This window comes from Macaca thibetana, chromosome 16, assembly GCF_024542745.1.
Source record: "Macaca thibetana thibetana isolate TM-01 chromosome 16, ASM2454274v1, whole genome shotgun sequence".
NCBI lineage: Eukaryota > Metazoa > Chordata > Mammalia > Primates > Cercopithecidae > Macaca > Macaca thibetana.
In genome coordinates, this window is record NC_065593.1 from 58,438,936 (window position 1) to 58,455,401 (window position 16,466).

The window sequence follows — 16,466 nt, forward strand, 5'->3', positions numbered from 1 at the left end:
CCGCCGCGTACCTAGTTACCAGTTGCCCTTTGTGTCTGCGTGTTTGCGTATTTAGAAATCAATCCGCAGCTGGGGGTTTTTGGTGGTGGCCACGGAGCAGCCAGTGCACCTCGTTCGGGTCTGGTTCCGAGGTCAGGTGCCGCGTTCTGAAGTGCTGGAGCGTGTGGCTCACCAAGTGCAGCTTTCCTTCTGCCCCTCCCCGAGGACGTGTGGGCCCACAGATTCACCTGACATTCTCCCAAGCAGGGTCATCCCTCCCTGTGCTGACCGCCGCGCTGACCTCCCCACCCCTGAGCCCAGGAATGTTTCTGAGAGCAGAGGCGCCTCTTCCCTCCCACAGCATCACTACGCCAGACTGCCTGTCCCTGCTGGGTGGCCGGCCGCGCCCCCTGACTGTGTGATTGGCCTGGATGCCAGCTGGGACCAGGCCTTCCCTGTGCCTTCACTATCTGGCTGTTTCTGGTAAATGCATACCTGGTTATGCAGAACGGTTGTCCTAGGCCCAGAGAAGCAGCCGGGGCAGCACTGAGCCCAGGAGGCCCTGGAGGGCAGGGTCTGTCTGGAAACTGGGGTCTCCATCCTCACAGCGGGGCAGAGGGCCATACACCCAAGAGCTCTACTTGACTCCGGGAGGCCCTGAGCCTCAGAGGCTGCCTTGCGAGGTAGGCGGGCCAGGGATGCTCTGTCTGGGGCCATGGGCCAGCGCTCAGGACGTCCCCAGTCTGTGGAACTCCTTTGCAGGTGGCCAGGAGGTTTTGTGGCTCCTACCTTGTTTCTTTCCAGGGATGATCCCGGGGGTCCCTGGGGTAGGTGGTCAGGATTGGAGAGGAGCCTGGGGCTTGGCCTTCCACCCTGGCCACCCCATGTGTGTGGGACACCCCTTCCCAAAGTGTCTGTGGCTTCCTTGGGGGTCACTCCCCACAGTGTGTGTTGGGGGATGGGGGTAAGCACGTGTCATGGGGCACCAACGCTGGTCCCCTCAAGCCGAGACTCCCTGGTGTGGACTCAGCTCCAGCCAGAGGACAGTTGAGCACTGGGAGGTCCTGAGGCTGTGGGTCTGGGGCTGTGGAGACCTCTTGTGTTTTTCCTGTTTCTCTGCCGGCCTCCTGGGGCCGTGTGCACAGGCACTGGCCACTTAGCTCCCTTGTAGCCTGGGCTGAGGGGAAGGCACATGTCCTGTGGGGCCCCCTGACTGCTGTTGATGGCACTCCATGATGAGGGCAGCCTGATGGGATGCTGTGCTAGGACCTGGGCAGCAGGACACCAGCAGCCGCTGACAGGGCCTTCTCACTTGTCCTTGTCAGTCTGCTGGGTTTTCTTTTCCTTTTTTTGGAGTTGGTGTCCTGCTGTGTCACCCAAGCTGGAGTACGGTGATGTGATCACCGCTCACTGCAGCCTCGACTTCCCGGACTCCAGTGATCCTCCTGCCTCGGCCTTCCAAAGTGCTGGTATTCAGGCGTTGGCCACTGTGCCTGGCCTGGTTTGATTTTTGATAAAGTCAGGACGTCCTATTTTTCTTTCACTTTCTTCAAGGCGTTTTGGGATTTGGCTCCGCTGGCCGCTATGCTGGTCCATTTACTGGCTGCTGGCTTTCTGCATCCTGCCCTGCCCCTGGCCCACCCAGCTTCCTTTGTGCCCTTGAGCCCCTGCCTTGGGACAGCCATGGCCATGGCCACCTGGACACCCTAGGAGCACCCGCCTGGACTCCCACTGCAGAGTCCTTGCTCAGCCCCATGGCAGAGTGGCTCTCAGCGTGCTCTGGCGTGTACCTGGCCTAGCTCCCTTCTCCCCGTCTGCACACAGATGCTCCATGGCCCCAGCCTCTCCCTTCCTGTCTTGCCCACCCCTCTCCAGGGGCTCAGGTCCCTGTGCACATCCCTCAGATGGGTCTGCTGCCTGTTCAGGGCTGTCATGTCCTTGCCTGGCCGGTGGCTTGGGTCCCTCCCACCCCCAGCAGCTCCACACTCCTGGCACTGGGCCGTGGGACCGAAGCCAGTTTTCTCATCACACGAGTGAGAGGCTGCAGCGGGGAATCGCGCCCCAGGCCGTCTCCTTGTCTGTGCCGACTCTGATCATTCCTGTGCGGAGGCGCGGAGATGGCGGCGCTGAGATGGGCCGGCCGCCCGGGCCAGGGTGTTTGTTTAACTTTCTCTCCTTTTGACAGCGATTCTCTGAGCAGCCTCCTCCGGCTGCTTCCCCTGTAAACTGGCTGCTTTGACTCTCAGCGCCCGCTCCCTGGCGTGGAGCAGCAGCCTGTCGTCCTAGCCTTGGGGAACGTTCGTGTGGCGCACACTCTGGGGGGTGTCCTGAGTGGGGACTGCTGCAGCGCTCCTGTCCTCAGCGTCGCGAAATCCTGGCCTCAGCGCTGGGTCTTCAGTGTGTGGAGATGTTGCATGAAGGAAGGTCAGAGGCTCTCGGCTGGGCTGCAGAGAGGTCCTGGAAGTGGTGCTGCTGGGGAGGGCGTGCCTCTCTCGGGTCTGCTGTGAAATGGCCTGTTTCTATACAGCCAGGTGCTACCCACGTACGACAGCCTGGATGAGCCGTCGGTGAAAACCATGAGCTCCATATTTGCCTCCTCCCTCAATGTGGTCACCACCTTCTACGTCATGGTAAGAGCCTTGCCATGCCCCCTCCACACCTGTGTCATGCCAGCATGACATGCTGTGGTGCCCCCGGGACTGCCACAGGCACGGCCCTGGCCCTGTGTGCTGCCGGATTCTTCTCTGTGTTCCCATCCCAGTGTCTGGAGGCTGTGCGGGGACCTGGGGCAGCTCCATCAGCTTCCATGATTCTAGGACCAGCCCCGTGAGCGTGGGTCCACCCTGGGCCAGGAAGCTCTCCTGACCTGAGGAGCCGGGCACCAGAGCTGCTCCCAGGGCACTTTATCTGAGCCACTCTTACCGTCTCTGCAAGACCTCTGTTAATTCTCTCTAGAAATGGGCATATTTCGGCCGGGCGCAGTTGCTCACGCCTGTAATCCCAGCACTTTGGGAGGCCAAGGCGGGCGGATCACGAGGTCAGGAGATCAAGACCAGCCTGGCCAACGTGGTGAAACCCCGTCTCTACTAAAAATACAAAAATTAGCTGGGCATGGTGGTGCATGTGTGTAAACACGCTCACGGAAGGCTGAGGCAAGAGAATTGCTTGAACCAGGACCTGGGAGGCGGAGGTACACTGAGTCCGAGATTGCACTACTGCACTCCAGCCTGGGCTTCAGAGGGAGACCCCGTCTCAAAAAAAAAAAAAAAAAAGCCGGGCATGGTGACTCACACCTGTAATCCCAGCACTTTGGGAGGCTGAGGTGGGCAGATCACGAGGTCAGGAGATTGAGACCATCCTGGCTAATACGGTGAAACCCCATCTCTACTAAAAATACCAAAAAATTAGCCGGGCGTGATGGCGGGCGCCTGTAGTCCTGGCTACTTGGGAGGCTGAGGCAGGAGAATAGTGTGAACCCGGGAGGCGGAGCTTGCAGTGAGCCGAGATCGCGCCACTGCACTCCAGTCTGGGCGACAGTGCGAGACAAAACGTCTCAAAAAAAGAAAAAGAGGCCGGGCGCGGTGGCTCAAGCCTGTAATCCCAGCACTTTGGGAGGCCGAGACGGGCGGATCACGACGTCAGGAGATCGAGACCATCCTGGCTAACACGGTGAAACCCCGTCTCTACTAAAAAATACAAAAAACTAGCCGGGCGAAGTGGCGGGCGCCTGTAGTCCCAGCTACTTGGGAGGCTGAGGCAGGAGAATGGCGTGAACCCGGGAGGCGGAGCTTGCAGTGAGCTGAGATCCGGCCACTGCACTCCAGCCTGGGCGACAGAGCATGACTCCGTCTCAAAAAAAAAAAAAAAAAAAAAAAAAAAGAAGTGGGCATGTTCCTTAGAGAAACTGGAGATTTTAAGAAGGAGGAGGCCAAATGGTGCTTTGGCCCTGAAGGCCGTCTCTTGCAGAAGCTTCATTGTGAAGTGGATTGAAGGCCATTCTGAGGGGCAGGGCACAGGTCCCCCCCATGCCCTGCCCACTGCGACAGGTGCCACTCAGACTAGGATGTCCGTCTGCCACATTGCCGTTTCTCATTCTCCAACAGGTGGGATTTTTCGGCTACGTGAGCTTCACCGAGGCCACGGCCGGCAACGTGCTCATGCACTTTCCCTCCAACCTGGTGACGGAGATGCTGCGTGTGGGCTTCATGATGTCGGTGGCCGTGGGCTTCCCCATGATGATCCTGCCCTGCCGGCAGGCCCTGAGCACGCTGCTGTGTGAGCAGCAGGTAAGACCCTCAGGGCGCTCTCAGGATCGTAAGCGCACAGGGCAGCCTTGCTTCCCACAAGCCCCCAGCTGTCCCGAACCAGAGATGTAGCAGGAAAGTGGGGATTTGCGTCAGAGGAGTCCTGGGAGGGTGGAAGTTGGGGGAGCCTAGAGGAACCAGATTGATGGGCAGGAGCTGATAATGGCCAGACTCTGGAGATGGGCACATGGCGTTCAGTGCACAGTTCTCTTTACTTTTGTGTAACTTTGAAAAATTTTAACAATATAGCAGAAGATTTTTGAACCATAAGAGAGGCTGAGTTTGACGCAGGCCATAGTGGTGGTGCCTGTGGTCCCAGCTCCTTGGGAGGCTGAGGCGAGAGGATTGCGTGAGTCCGGGAGGCCGAGGCGAGAGGATTGCGTGAGTCCGGGAGGCCGAGGCGAGAGGATTGCGTGAGTCCGGGAGGCCGAGGCGAGAGGATTGCGTGAGTCCGGGAGGCCGAGGCGAGAGGATTGCGTGAGTCCGGGAGGCCGAGGTGAGAGGATTGCGTGAGTCCAGAAGGTTGAAGTCAAGTGTGATTGCATCACTACACTCTAGCTGGGGCAACAGAGCAAGACCCTGTCTTTAAACACATTTTAAAAATAGGCTGGGTATGGTGGCTCACACCTGTAATCCCAGCCCTTTGGGAGGGTGAGGTGGGAGGATGGCTTAGGCCCAGCAGTTGGAAACCAGCCTGGGCAACATCGCTTGACTCCATCTTTACAAAAAATTAACAAAAATCAGCCGGGCATGGCAGCGCATGCATGCCTGTAGTCCCAGCGACTCGGGAGGCTGAGGCAGGAGGATCACTTGAACCAAGAATTCAAGGCTGTAGTGGGCCATGACCGCTCCACCATGCCCCAGCCTGGGCTACAAAGTGAGACCCTGTTTCTACAAGAGAAAAAAGGGAAAATAAAAAGTGAGGCTGGGTTTTTTCACAGTAATGTGTGTAGGCAAGGCAGCCGATTAGTTCTTTATAAGAAATTTTCGCCTGTAGGAGTTGAAACTAGAAGGCTGTCCTGGTTCTCTCCTTGTGGCAGAGATAACCATGAAAGGCATGCTGTGCTGTCTTGTGCCCCAAGCACGGGGGTGCAGACGCCGCTCTGCCGTGTTAAAGGAGCCCTGCCTCATCCAGGTTCCCCTCCTGCCTCCCCTTGGGAGCTCCGCCCGGTGGCCCATCCGTCTTCTGTCCCGCAGCCTGAGATCTGTGAGCCTGGTATGTCCCGTCAGCTGGGACTCCCGGTGGCTAGAAGCACACATTTCTCTTGAAGTGTTTCAGCCAAGGGGGGTTGAGTGGTCTCGGAGAATCCAGGGGAGAGTCCAGCAGTCACAGTGGGGGCGGTGGGTCTCCCTGGGCCTTGGGAACAGCAGCACGGGCTCACTGTCCATGTGGCCGGGTGCGTGGTCACCATAGCCTGGTGGCAGTCATGTGCCTCCTGCAGACTTCCACCAGCCACATGCCTCTGGCTTCACAGCAGAGGCCAAGCACCAAGGACTGAGCGCCTCCCGCACGTGCTGGTGCTCCTCTCCTGCAGAGTTCAGGCACCTGGGCACGGGCGAGGCAGGATCGAGGAGGCGAGGCCAGAGCCCGTCATCTGGCCGTGGGGTTTCCCCCACGTGTGTGGCCAGGCCAGCTTTCACTGTTTGATGTTTTGTACCTGAGCAGCATCTGTATTTCCGTACATGACCCATTTTTATCTTGTTAAAAAATTGATAGTGGCATTAAAGGTATTGTGACTCGAGTAGGAAAGCTCACACACACCCCTTCATCCCAAGGAGGACCTGGCTGTGTTTCCTGTCAGTGCCCGTGGCTTCTTTCCCACAGGTGTGGCCGCGGCCATGCCACCTGCTTTCTTGTCTTCGGCTGATGTGCCGTGAGCGTCCCTACAAGCCTGCAGGGGCTCTGCTTCCTTGCTTCTCCGCTTGTTGCAGGGGCCTGGGTGCGTTGCTCCTTCACCCTTGACCTCTCGTGGATAACCATCTCACGACAGTCTTCATGCTAAAGTCCCCTCTCCCCTTCTCTGGGTCTATGTCATAGGTAAATTTCTAGGACCGGGACTCTTGTGTGATGGACCTAATCCCCAACCTCCCTGGCCTGTATACAAATTATCGCCCTAAGGCCGATAGGAAATTCTGGCTCGAGCTTCCACAGTCCATTCTCTGTAAAAGTCCATTCTGAAAATGGGATGCTTCGAAATTGTAGTTCTAGAAAGTTCTGCGGTTGTTTCCTAGTCCAGGGATAGTCATCATGGCCAGCCCATCCTGTGTGTTAACTCATTTGGTCCTTACCACGGCTGGATGAGGAGCTGCTTCTGTTGACAGATGAGGAAACTGAGGCATGGAGGTTAAGTCACTTGCCTAGGGGCACTCAACTGGGGCTGGTGAGTGGCAGAGCAAGGATTTGAGCCAGGTGGTCTGGCTCCTGTGTCCTGTACTAGAGACCACAGCCGGGGGCCCTGGGGCAGGTGGGGTCTGAGGCCATCTGTCCTTGGCTCTGCCTCCTCCTCTGGAATGAATGGCCCTGGCATCCTGGTGCAGAGCAGTAGAGGCCTGGCTGCACCCTGCAGCCAAAACAGGCACTTGCAATTTGGTGATGCCTCATCATGCCCTTCTCACCTCTTCTTCCTGCACTTTGAAATTGCTTACTGCTTGTTGCACATCTGCTGGAGATGATAACACAACCACGTGTGCGTGTGTTGTATGTGGGATAACACGGCCACATGTGTGAGTGTGTGTGCACGTGTATGTGTGGGATAACACGGCCACATGTGTGAGTGTGTGTGCGCGTGTGTGCGTGTGCGTGTGGGATAACATGGCCACATGTGTGTGTGTGCGTGTATGTGTGGGGGTTCTGCCTGCACCCAGGAGATAACACGGCCATGTGTGCGTGTGTGGGGGTTGTGCCCGCACCCTGAAGATGATAACACGGCCACGTGTGTGCGTGGGGGCTGTGCCCTCACCCTGAAGATGATAACACGGCCACGTGTGTGCGTGGGGGTTGTGCCCTCACCCTGAAGATGATAACACGGCCACGTGTGTGCGTGGGGGTTGTGCCCTCACCCTGAAGATGATAACACGGCCACATGTGTGCGTGTGTGTGTGGGGGCTGTGCCCGCATCCTGAAGATAACACGGCCACATGTGTGCGTGTGTGTGTGTGTGGGTTGTGCCCTCATCCTGAAACCTGCGGGCCAGAAGAGGCCTAGAGACGTTTGGCAGGAGCGGCGCTGTGCAGCCTGTATTCTGCTCTCCATACTTCCTGGCACTTAAAAAACTCTCTCATGGTATTGCTCTAAAAGCAAAAAGGAAAACGGAAGGACTCGGTACTCACATTTCAAAAGGACGTTGTAAAGTTTATGGTCTGTGCCTGGGGTGAGAAGCCCTCGTGCCTTCCTGGCGTGTTGCAGGTTTGGGTTGCAGGTTCCCGTTCAAGTTGCTCAGCCAGATCTGATTGTGCTGGTCAGGCTCACCTGCCAGGTGAGCGCGCGGCTGGCCTCATGTGGAGATGTGCCCGGTGTGCCTGGCAGAACCCTTTCAGGCTTTGCTTTTTAGGAGAGTGGTGGAGGAAATCAGTCCTTTCAAAACCTTTTCGTTTTTATTTTATACAGCAAAAAGATGGCACCTTTGCAGCAGGGGGCTACATGCCCCCTCTCCGGTTTAAAGCGCTTACCCTCTCTGTGGTGTTTGGAACCATGGTCGGTGGCATCCTCATCCCCAATGGTAAGGCGGGAGGGCTGCTCCAGTGCTGGGCAGTGGGACCGGGGGCTTCGGCATCAACCAAGACCTGCCCAGTTATGAGCCGTCTTCTCTGGTCTCCTAAAAAAGTCTAGAGACTTTTTTGTCATTTTTTTCTCTGGCTCATGGAGAAAGGCAGGGGATAAAATCTGGCAGCTTGAGCCGGGCGCAGTGGCTCACGCTTGTAATCCCAGCACTTTGGGAGGTTGAGGTGGGCGGATCACCTGAGGTTGGGAGTTCAAGACCAGCCTGACCAACATGGAGAAACCCTGTCTCTACTAAAAATACAAAATTAGCCGGGCGTGGTGATGCATGCCTGTAATCCCAGGTAGTCGAGGGGCCGAGGCAAAAGAATCACTTGAACCCAGGAGGAGGAGGTTGCTGTGAGCCGAGCCGAGATCGCGCCATTGTACTCCAAGCTGGGCAACAGGAGAGAAACTCCGTCTCAAAAAAAAAAAAAAAAAAAAAAAAAAATCTGGCAGCTCGCCAGGCACGGTGGCTCACACCTGTAATCCCAGTACTTTGGGAGGCCAAAGCGGGTGGATCGCGAGGTCAGGAGATCAAGACCATCCTAGCTAACACGGTGAAACCCTGTGTCTACTAAAAATACCAAAAAATTAGCCAGGTGTGGTGGCGGGCGCCTGTAGTCCCAGCTACTCGGGAGGCTGAGGCAGGAGAATGGCGTGAACCCGGGAGGTGGAGTTTGCAGTGAGCCGAGATCGCGCCACTGCACTCCAGCCTGGGCGACAGAGCGAGACTCCGTCTCAAAAAAAAAAAAAAAAAATTCTGGCAGCTTGATGGAACAGCAGACACCCGTTGACAGCTGGGTGGAGAGAGACTGCAGTGCTGGGACACAGGCTCGATTTGTAGAACCAACTATTCTAGAACAGCGCATGCTGTCCTGTTGTTTCTTTTGACTTCTGATTTTGTTGACGCATTACCAAGGGAAGCGTTGAAGGCCCTGAACGTATTTGTGTTACCCAAATGCACCCGCTCCCTAGCAGACAAGACAGAGCTCATTATCATCAGATCCACAGGGGAACTCGCACTCACTCTCCCCAGGGAACAGCCCTAGAGGTGATCTGTCTGGGCTCCTGGCAGGGGCTGCAGCCTGGCATACACGCCGGGCCCTGGCTTCTCCACCTGCCCTTGGGTAGGTCCTGCCCGCCTAGGGCCACTCATGGAGCAGCAGGCAGGAGAGGCTGCGCGGGAGCCGTGCTGTGCGGAGCCAGCATTTGGTTTCGGCAGGAAGTCCCTAGTGTCTGACTCTGTTTTTTATTTTTTTTGAGACGGAGTCTTGGTCTGTCGCCCAGGCTGGAGTGCAGTGGTGCGATCTCGGCTCACTGCAAGCTCCACGTCCTGGGTTCACGCCATTCTCCTGCCTCAGCCTCCCGAGTAGCTGGGACTACAGGCTCCCGCCACCACACCCGGCTAAGTTTTTGGTATTTTTAGTAGAGACGGGGTTTCGCCGTGTTAGCCAGGATGGTCTCGATCTCCTGACCTCGTGATCTGCCCGCCTCTGCCTCCCAAAGTGCTGGGATTGCAGGCGTGAGCCACCGCGCCGGGCCGTGTCTTGACTCTTTAAAGATGAGCCATCAGAAAATTCACCCCGGAGCCCAAATGCACTGTTGGAGGAATCAGCCGCAGTTGTCAGGCTTTCTGGGCACAGAGGGCGTGTCTGCTCCCGGCTCTCGCCTGGACGGCCTTTCCTTCAATGCTGGCTTGCTCGCCTGTGTGCTGGGCAAAAAAGCTCAGGTCCCCTCCTGGCCGGAGCCCTTTCCCACTCATTCCTTCCTGTCACTTCTCTTTCCTAGTGGAGACCATCCTGGGCCTCACGGGCGCGACCATGGGAAGCCTCATCTGCTTCATCTGCCCGGCACTGATCTACAAGAAAATCCACAAGAACGCGCTTTCCTCCCAGGTGCGCACCGCTCGAGGGCTGGCCTGGACCACGGCTGATTGGTCTGGGCTGGGGCGAGGTGAAGTCGGAAGGGAAGCCCCTGGTTCAGCGTTTTCAGACGGGTTCTGTCAAGAAACTGAAAACCCACAAAAGGGACTTGGTCCAGTCAGCCTGGGGAACCCTGGGTTCACCAGGACGCACGGTCTTTGCCCAGCAGGGCCACACCGACCTGCTCCAGCTGTGCATCATCAGGTTTTCCTGAGGCCGACTGTGCTGAGTCGTAAGCTCTTTCCCCGTGGTGTTTCTGCAGTGACTGCTTGTCCATGGATCTGCTGCCAGCTCTGAGTCCCCTCCCCAGCCGCCCACCCCCGAGGCCACCACCCGCTGTTGTTCCTGGCGCGACCCTCGTGTGGCAGTCTGTGCACGTCCACTCACGCGGCGGTCTGTGCGCGCGCATGTGCGTTTCTCTTTAATCGCAACACAGTTTCCTACTGCTTTTCTCAAAATCCCGTGCAGGTCAGGTTGCCCCACAGCCGTGGGCACAGAACTGCCTGGCTATTTTTAGCCATTTCATGGTGTTCCGTGGTAGAAAAATTCCATAATCCCAGTCTCCGAAGTACTTACCTCTCCGGTCTTCTGGTATTGCAGACAAAATCGCACTGAATATGTGTTCGTGAGCATGTCGACGTGTTTGAGCGTGCGTCTGTAGGAAGCCTTCTAGAAGTGGAATCCTGTGTCAGGGGTGTGAGCATTTGTAAACGTGCTGGCTCTACCTAAATTGCCTGCAGCATCACTCCCAGCCAGGCCCAAGGCTTCTGTCCCCGCACCCAGGACCTTCCAGGCTTCATCATTCTTGGCCTCTCTGGCGGGAGCTTGAGCGTCTTTTCGTGGGTTTAGAAGCCACTTGTGTTTCTGTTTCTGTGAACTGCCTGGGTTCTTTGCTCACTTTTTAGGGAGTTGTTGAGCTTTTTCTTACTGGTATATATTGATAATTTTTTTTTTTTTTTCTTTTGAGACAGAGTTTCACTCTTGTTGCCCAGGCTGGAGTGCAGTGGTGCAATCAGCTCACTGCAGCCTCCGCCTCCCGGGTTCAAGTGATTCTCCTGCCTCAGTCTCCCGAGTAGCTGAGATTACAGGCACACGTCACCACGCCCAGCTAATTTTGTATTTTTAGTGAGACGGGGTTTCTCCATGTTGGTCACACTGGTCTTGAACTCTTGACCCCAGGTGATCCACCCGCCTCGACCTCCCAAAGTGCTGGGATTACAGGTGTGAGCCACCGCACCCGGCCTCAACCTGGTAAGTTTTTACAAAGTGAACCATGTGGAACCACCATCCAGAGCAGACATAGGACATCCCAGCACCCCAGAGCTCCCCGTGGGTGCCTCACTGTCATCCACCCCCACCCCAAAGATCACTGCCCATCTGTCCGCCAGCATTCTAGAGTGATCTTGCCTGTCTTCAAGTTGTGGTAAATAGATTCTTAGGCCGGGTGCGGTGGCTCAAGCCTGTAATCCCAGCACTTTGGGAGGCCGAGACGGGCGGATCACGAAGTCAGGAGATCGAGACCATCCTGGCTAACACGGTGAAACCCCGTCTCTACTTAAAAAAAAAATACAAAAAACTAGCCGGGCGAGGTGGCGGGCGCCTGTAGTCCCAGCTACTCGGGAGGCTGAGGCAGGAGAATGGCGTAAACCCGGGAGGCGGAGCTTGCAGTGAGCTGAGATCTGGCCACTACGCTCCAGCCTGGGGGACAGAGCGAGACTCCGTCTCAAAAAAAAAAAAAAAAAATAGATTCTTACAGTGTACGTTAGAATACATGTCCACGTGTGTCAGCCACTTCTTCAGCATCTCGGCTCACTGCGACCTCTGCCTCCTGGGTTCAAGCAATTCTCCTGCTTCAGCTTCCTGAGTAGCTGGGATTCCAGGTGCGCGCCACTACACCCATCTAATTTTTGTATTTTTTTTTTTTTTTTTTTTTTTTTTTGAGACGGAGTCTTGCTCTGTCACCCAGGCTGGAGTGCAGTGGCCGGATCTCAGCTCACTGCAAGCTCCGCCTCCCGGGTTTACGCCATTCTCCTGCCTCAGCCTCCCAAGTAGCTGGGACTACAGGCGCCCGCCACCGCGCCCGGCTAGTTTTTTGTATTTTTAGTAGAGACGGGGTTTCACCGTGTTAGCCAGGATGGTCTCGATCTCCTGACCTCGTGATCCGCCCGCCTCGGCCTCCCAAAGTGCTGGGATTACAGGCTTGAGCCACCGCGCCCGGCCTAATTTTTGTATTTTTAGTAGAGATGGGGTTTTACCATGTTGGCCAGGCTGGTCTCAAACTCCTGACCTCAAATGATCCACCTGCCTCAGCCTCCCAAAGTGCTGGGATTACAGACGTGAGCCACTGCGCCTGGCCCCTTATTGATTTTTTGATCATGTTGTTTATGAGTTGTGAGAAAGGTATGATAATTCCTACTGTAATTGTAGATTTATTTGTCCTTTTAGTTCTATCACTTTTTGCTTTTTAGTTTGAAGCCATGTTATTAGGAGCAGACAGATTGAAGTTGGTTATATCTCTGTTTTGAATTGACTTTTGTTGAATATTCCTTTTTATCATTGGAAATACTTTCTCCTTCAAGTTGGCTTTGTAGCTAACTTAGCTCTGCTTTGGGTTTGTGCAGGATGGCTTGTTTCATCCTTTTTCTTTTGATTTCTCTAGTCCATCATATTCACAGTGTGTCTCTTACAATAGCACGTAGCTGACTTTTGTCTTGTTGTTATTCAGTCTGTGAATGGGAGTATTTAAGACTATTTACGGTTAATATTTTTTTTTTTGAGACGGAGTCTCGCTGTGTCTCCCAGGCTGGAGTGCAGTGGCGTGATCTCGGCTCACTGCAAGCTCCGCCTCCCGGGTTCATGCCATTCTCCCGCCTCAGACTCCCAAGTAGCTGGGACTACAGGCGCCCGCCACCACGCCCGGCTAGTTTTTTTTTTGTATTTTTAGTAGAGACGGGGTTTCACCATGTTAGCCAGGATAGTCTCGATCTCCTGACCTCGTGATCCACCCGCCTCGGCCTCCCAAAGTGCTGGGATTACAGGCTTGAGCCACCGCGCCCGGCCTTTACGGTTAATATAATAACTGATTTTTGGGAGAAAACTTTTAACTTATGTCCTATTATTTGTCTCATATGTCCTTTTTCTGTTTTTTGCTTTTTCTTTCTTTGGATCAATCAAACATTTAAATATTTACTCTTCTTTTAGCTTGTTGGTACATTTCTATCCTTCTAACGATTATACTAGGCAGTTTATAACAACCCTTATTTAAAACTCCACAAGTGCCGGGCGCGGTGGCTCACGCCTGTAATCCCAGCACTTTGGGAGGCTGAGGCGGGCGGATCACGAGGTCAGGAGATCAAGACCATCCTGGCTAACACTGTGAAACCCCATCTCTACTAAAAATACAAAAAAAACTTAGCCGGGCGTGGTGATGGGCACCTGTAGTCCCAGCTACTCAGGAGGCTAAGGCAGAAGAATGGTGTGAACCCGGGAGGCGGAGATTGCGGTGAGCCGAGATCGCGCCACTGCAGTCCAGCCTGGGCGACAGAGCGAGACTCTGTCTCAAAAATAAATAAATAAAACTCTACAAGACATTGTTATTGTTGTTTCAAATAGTAGTTATTGATCCAGGCATGGTGGCTCACGCCTGTAATCTCAGCACTCTGGGAGGCTGAGGCAGGAGAATCACCCGAATCCGGGGGGTGGAGGTTGCAGTGAGCCGAGATCGCACCACTGTACTCCAGCCTGGGCAACAGAGCGAGAACCTCCATCTCAAAAAAAAAAAAGAAAAAGAAAAAGAAAAAAGTATTTATATTGATTCTTTGTGGCTTCTTGTTTTTTTTGTCATGGGGTCTTGTTTTCTAGTGTGCCTGGTATTTTGCAGGTGTCGTGTTTGAGAAATCGTAGAAGGTCTGGGTGACGTCATCCATCCATCATACAGGGGATAGGCAGAAGGCCTGTGTCCCATTGAGGCAGATGTGTTTCCAGTTGGCCTTGTTCCCAGGGTACAGCCCTTCTGGGGTCTCAGCTGGGCAGTGACGCCCTCAGATGGTGGAATCCTCTGCTTGGCGTTCGTCTTGCTCCTTTCTGCATAGCTCGTAGCTGGCAAGCGCTTTGGGGGAGATTTTTGCACACAGAATGTGGAGTGACATGCTTCTCTGAGGTTTCCTTCTCTCCCTGGAGTTCTGCCTGCTGGGGCACCCTCATTCTTCCTTCTCGGTGCCCAGCCCTGTGAGTGTGCCCAGGCTCTAGGCTGTTGTGTTCTCTTGTCATGTCTGCTCAGTCCCAGTCATCGATGAGGCTCCAAGGACAACAGGCTTAACCTCGCTGTGACTGAGGGCTCTTCTCTGTCCTCTGGGATCCGGACCTCGCAAGTCTGAGCTGACAAAGTTGTTTACCAGTGTCTTCGGTTGGGTGTTTTTATTGTTTTTATCCAGCTTTTACCGTTGTTTTAAATGGGAAGACCAGTCTGATACCAGCTGTTAAGCCATAGCTTGAGGAGGAAGTTTCTTGGCGAGTTCTAGGAACTTCAGATGGCGTGAGAGGCTCAGCCTCTGCCCATCAGATGCCACGTGTCCTGCTATGCCAGGTCCCATGTTTTAGTCCACGGGGCTTTCTTAGAAAAAAGTCTGTTCTGTGAGTTAGCAGGAGAAAGAAGGAAAGAAAGAAGGGACGGAGGGAGGGAGGAAGAAAGGAAAGAAAGGAAAGAAAGAAAGAGAAAGAAAGAGTCATAGTTAGAATTTCCACACTCCAGTATTATTTTAAAATAATTCCTCCCTCATTTTTTCTAATACTTTAATGACTTCTTTTTTTTTAATTTAAATCTTTGGTCCACCTGTATTTTATTTTGGTGTAAGAAACAAAGGATGTTTCCTGAGTTTGTTTCTAGGTGGTTCTGTAGTCGTCAGACATGATTTATTGAATAATCATCACTGATGGGAAATGGTGTCACTATTGTAGGTTAAATTCTTGTGTGTATTCAGGCCTCACTTGGGACCTGTGTTTTACTTTATTGGCTGGTCTGTCCTTCCATACCGTGTTAGTTGTGTGTTAGTTGCGTGTTCGTTGCGCACCCTGGTGACACTCACCGAGCTGTGACTCGTGGCTCTTGGAACATTTTAATTCTCGTCCCGCCTCTTGGCTACGAATAATACGTTTTCTGCATAGTCCTCTTTGTTTTATTTTCTGTGTGAATGTTGGAATCAGCCGATCTGACTCTAACAAAAAATTCGTCCTGCTTTTTATCTTTCAGTCTAACTGGCTTCTTGAAACTATAGATTAACTTGGGAATTGCCGTCTTTACACTGCAGCGGACACGCAGGTGTCCACGCGACTCCCCTGCCCAGCAGGAGGGCACCGTGTTTGGCTTCTCCAGACCTCACGAGGTCCTTCGTCCCCGTCTGTTTCCCAGGCCGCTGTTGGCTGCACTGCACGCTATCCTGGATCTCTTTTCCCCCTGGATTTTCTAAGTGGCTGTTCGTGTAAAGGGAAGCCAGAGATTTCATAGGTGACATTTTCACCTGTTCACCTTACTGTACTCCTGCTGGATCTCTTGGCTTTTCACCTGCAGCTAATGATGATGTCACCTCCCTCTTTCCAGTTGCCGCAGCACTTCCTCCTCTCTTGCCCGTGTGTGGCGTCATGCGCCTGTGGCCCCGGCGCTGCTGGTGTAAGTGGCTGGCGCGTCACTGTCTCACTAGTGTTTAACCGTTAACCCAGTGTCGGCTTTTGACTTGATGTGTAGACGTGTAGACAAACGCGGAGAATCGAGTGAAAGAAGCGTCTCTCTGTGCCTGCTTTGCCATGTTTTTTAGAAGCTAGAAAGCGCGTTGAGTCGCGTTCGCCACGGTTTGGCTGCGCGTGGAGGAGACGGACAGGTTTCTTTCTCCCTCTGACTTGGGTCTGGTGTGTCCCGTTCCCAGCGCTCCTGCGGCTCTGCAGTAGGTCGTGGAGCCAGCAGACGACGTGTGCCATCCGCTCAGCATGCCCTGTTTCCTTAGGTATGGAGATGTCAACACCACAAGGCCGTACCCGGGGCCTGTGGCGCAACATCTCGGCACGGCCACTGTCCCAGGGGCTCCGGCCGCGCCATGGAGGGGCACAAGCCTGGGTCTGCGCCTCAGCCCGTCTGAGTACTCTCGGCGATGTGGTGCCTGTACCCGGCCCAGGGATCTCAGGAAGAGCCACAACTGGTGCTATGCTGGGATGGACAGGGAAGTGGGGACACCTGTATGGTGGGTGAATCAAGGCTGTGCTGGAGAAAGACGTGAAAAGAAGGAATGTTCCAGCTCATCCTCACATCAACCGGGGGCAGGAAGATAGGTCAGCCCTGAGGGAATCGAAAAGATACCTCTGTCACCACGTGTTTTGTTCTTTGTTTTTTGAGACGGAGTCTTGCTCTGTCCCCCAGGCTGGAGTGCAGTGGTGCGATCTCGGCTCACTGCAAGCTCCGCCTCCCAGGTTCAAGCGATTCTCCTGCCTCAGCCTCCCCAGGAGCTGGGACTA

General features: G+C 54.5%; 1 protein-coding gene across 4 annotated transcripts in view; it reads left to right on the top strand.

The window, feature by feature from the left end:
* SLC38A10 (solute carrier family 38 member 10) overlaps positions 1–16,466 on the top strand; it is a 53,499-nt gene that overhangs the window by 18,602 nt on the left and 18,431 nt on the right. For all 4 annotated transcript variants that reach the window (XM_050763986.1, XM_050763987.1, XM_050763989.1 and 1 more), the window contains 4 exons: positions 2,507–2,609; positions 4,083–4,265; positions 7,891–8,002; positions 9,832–9,938. In XM_050763986.1, the coding sequence (XP_050619943.1) occupies positions 2,507–2,609; positions 4,083–4,265; positions 7,891–8,002; positions 9,832–9,938 (505 nt within the window). The remainder of the gene's footprint in view (positions 1–2,506; positions 2,610–4,082; positions 4,266–7,890; positions 8,003–9,831; positions 9,939–16,466) is intronic.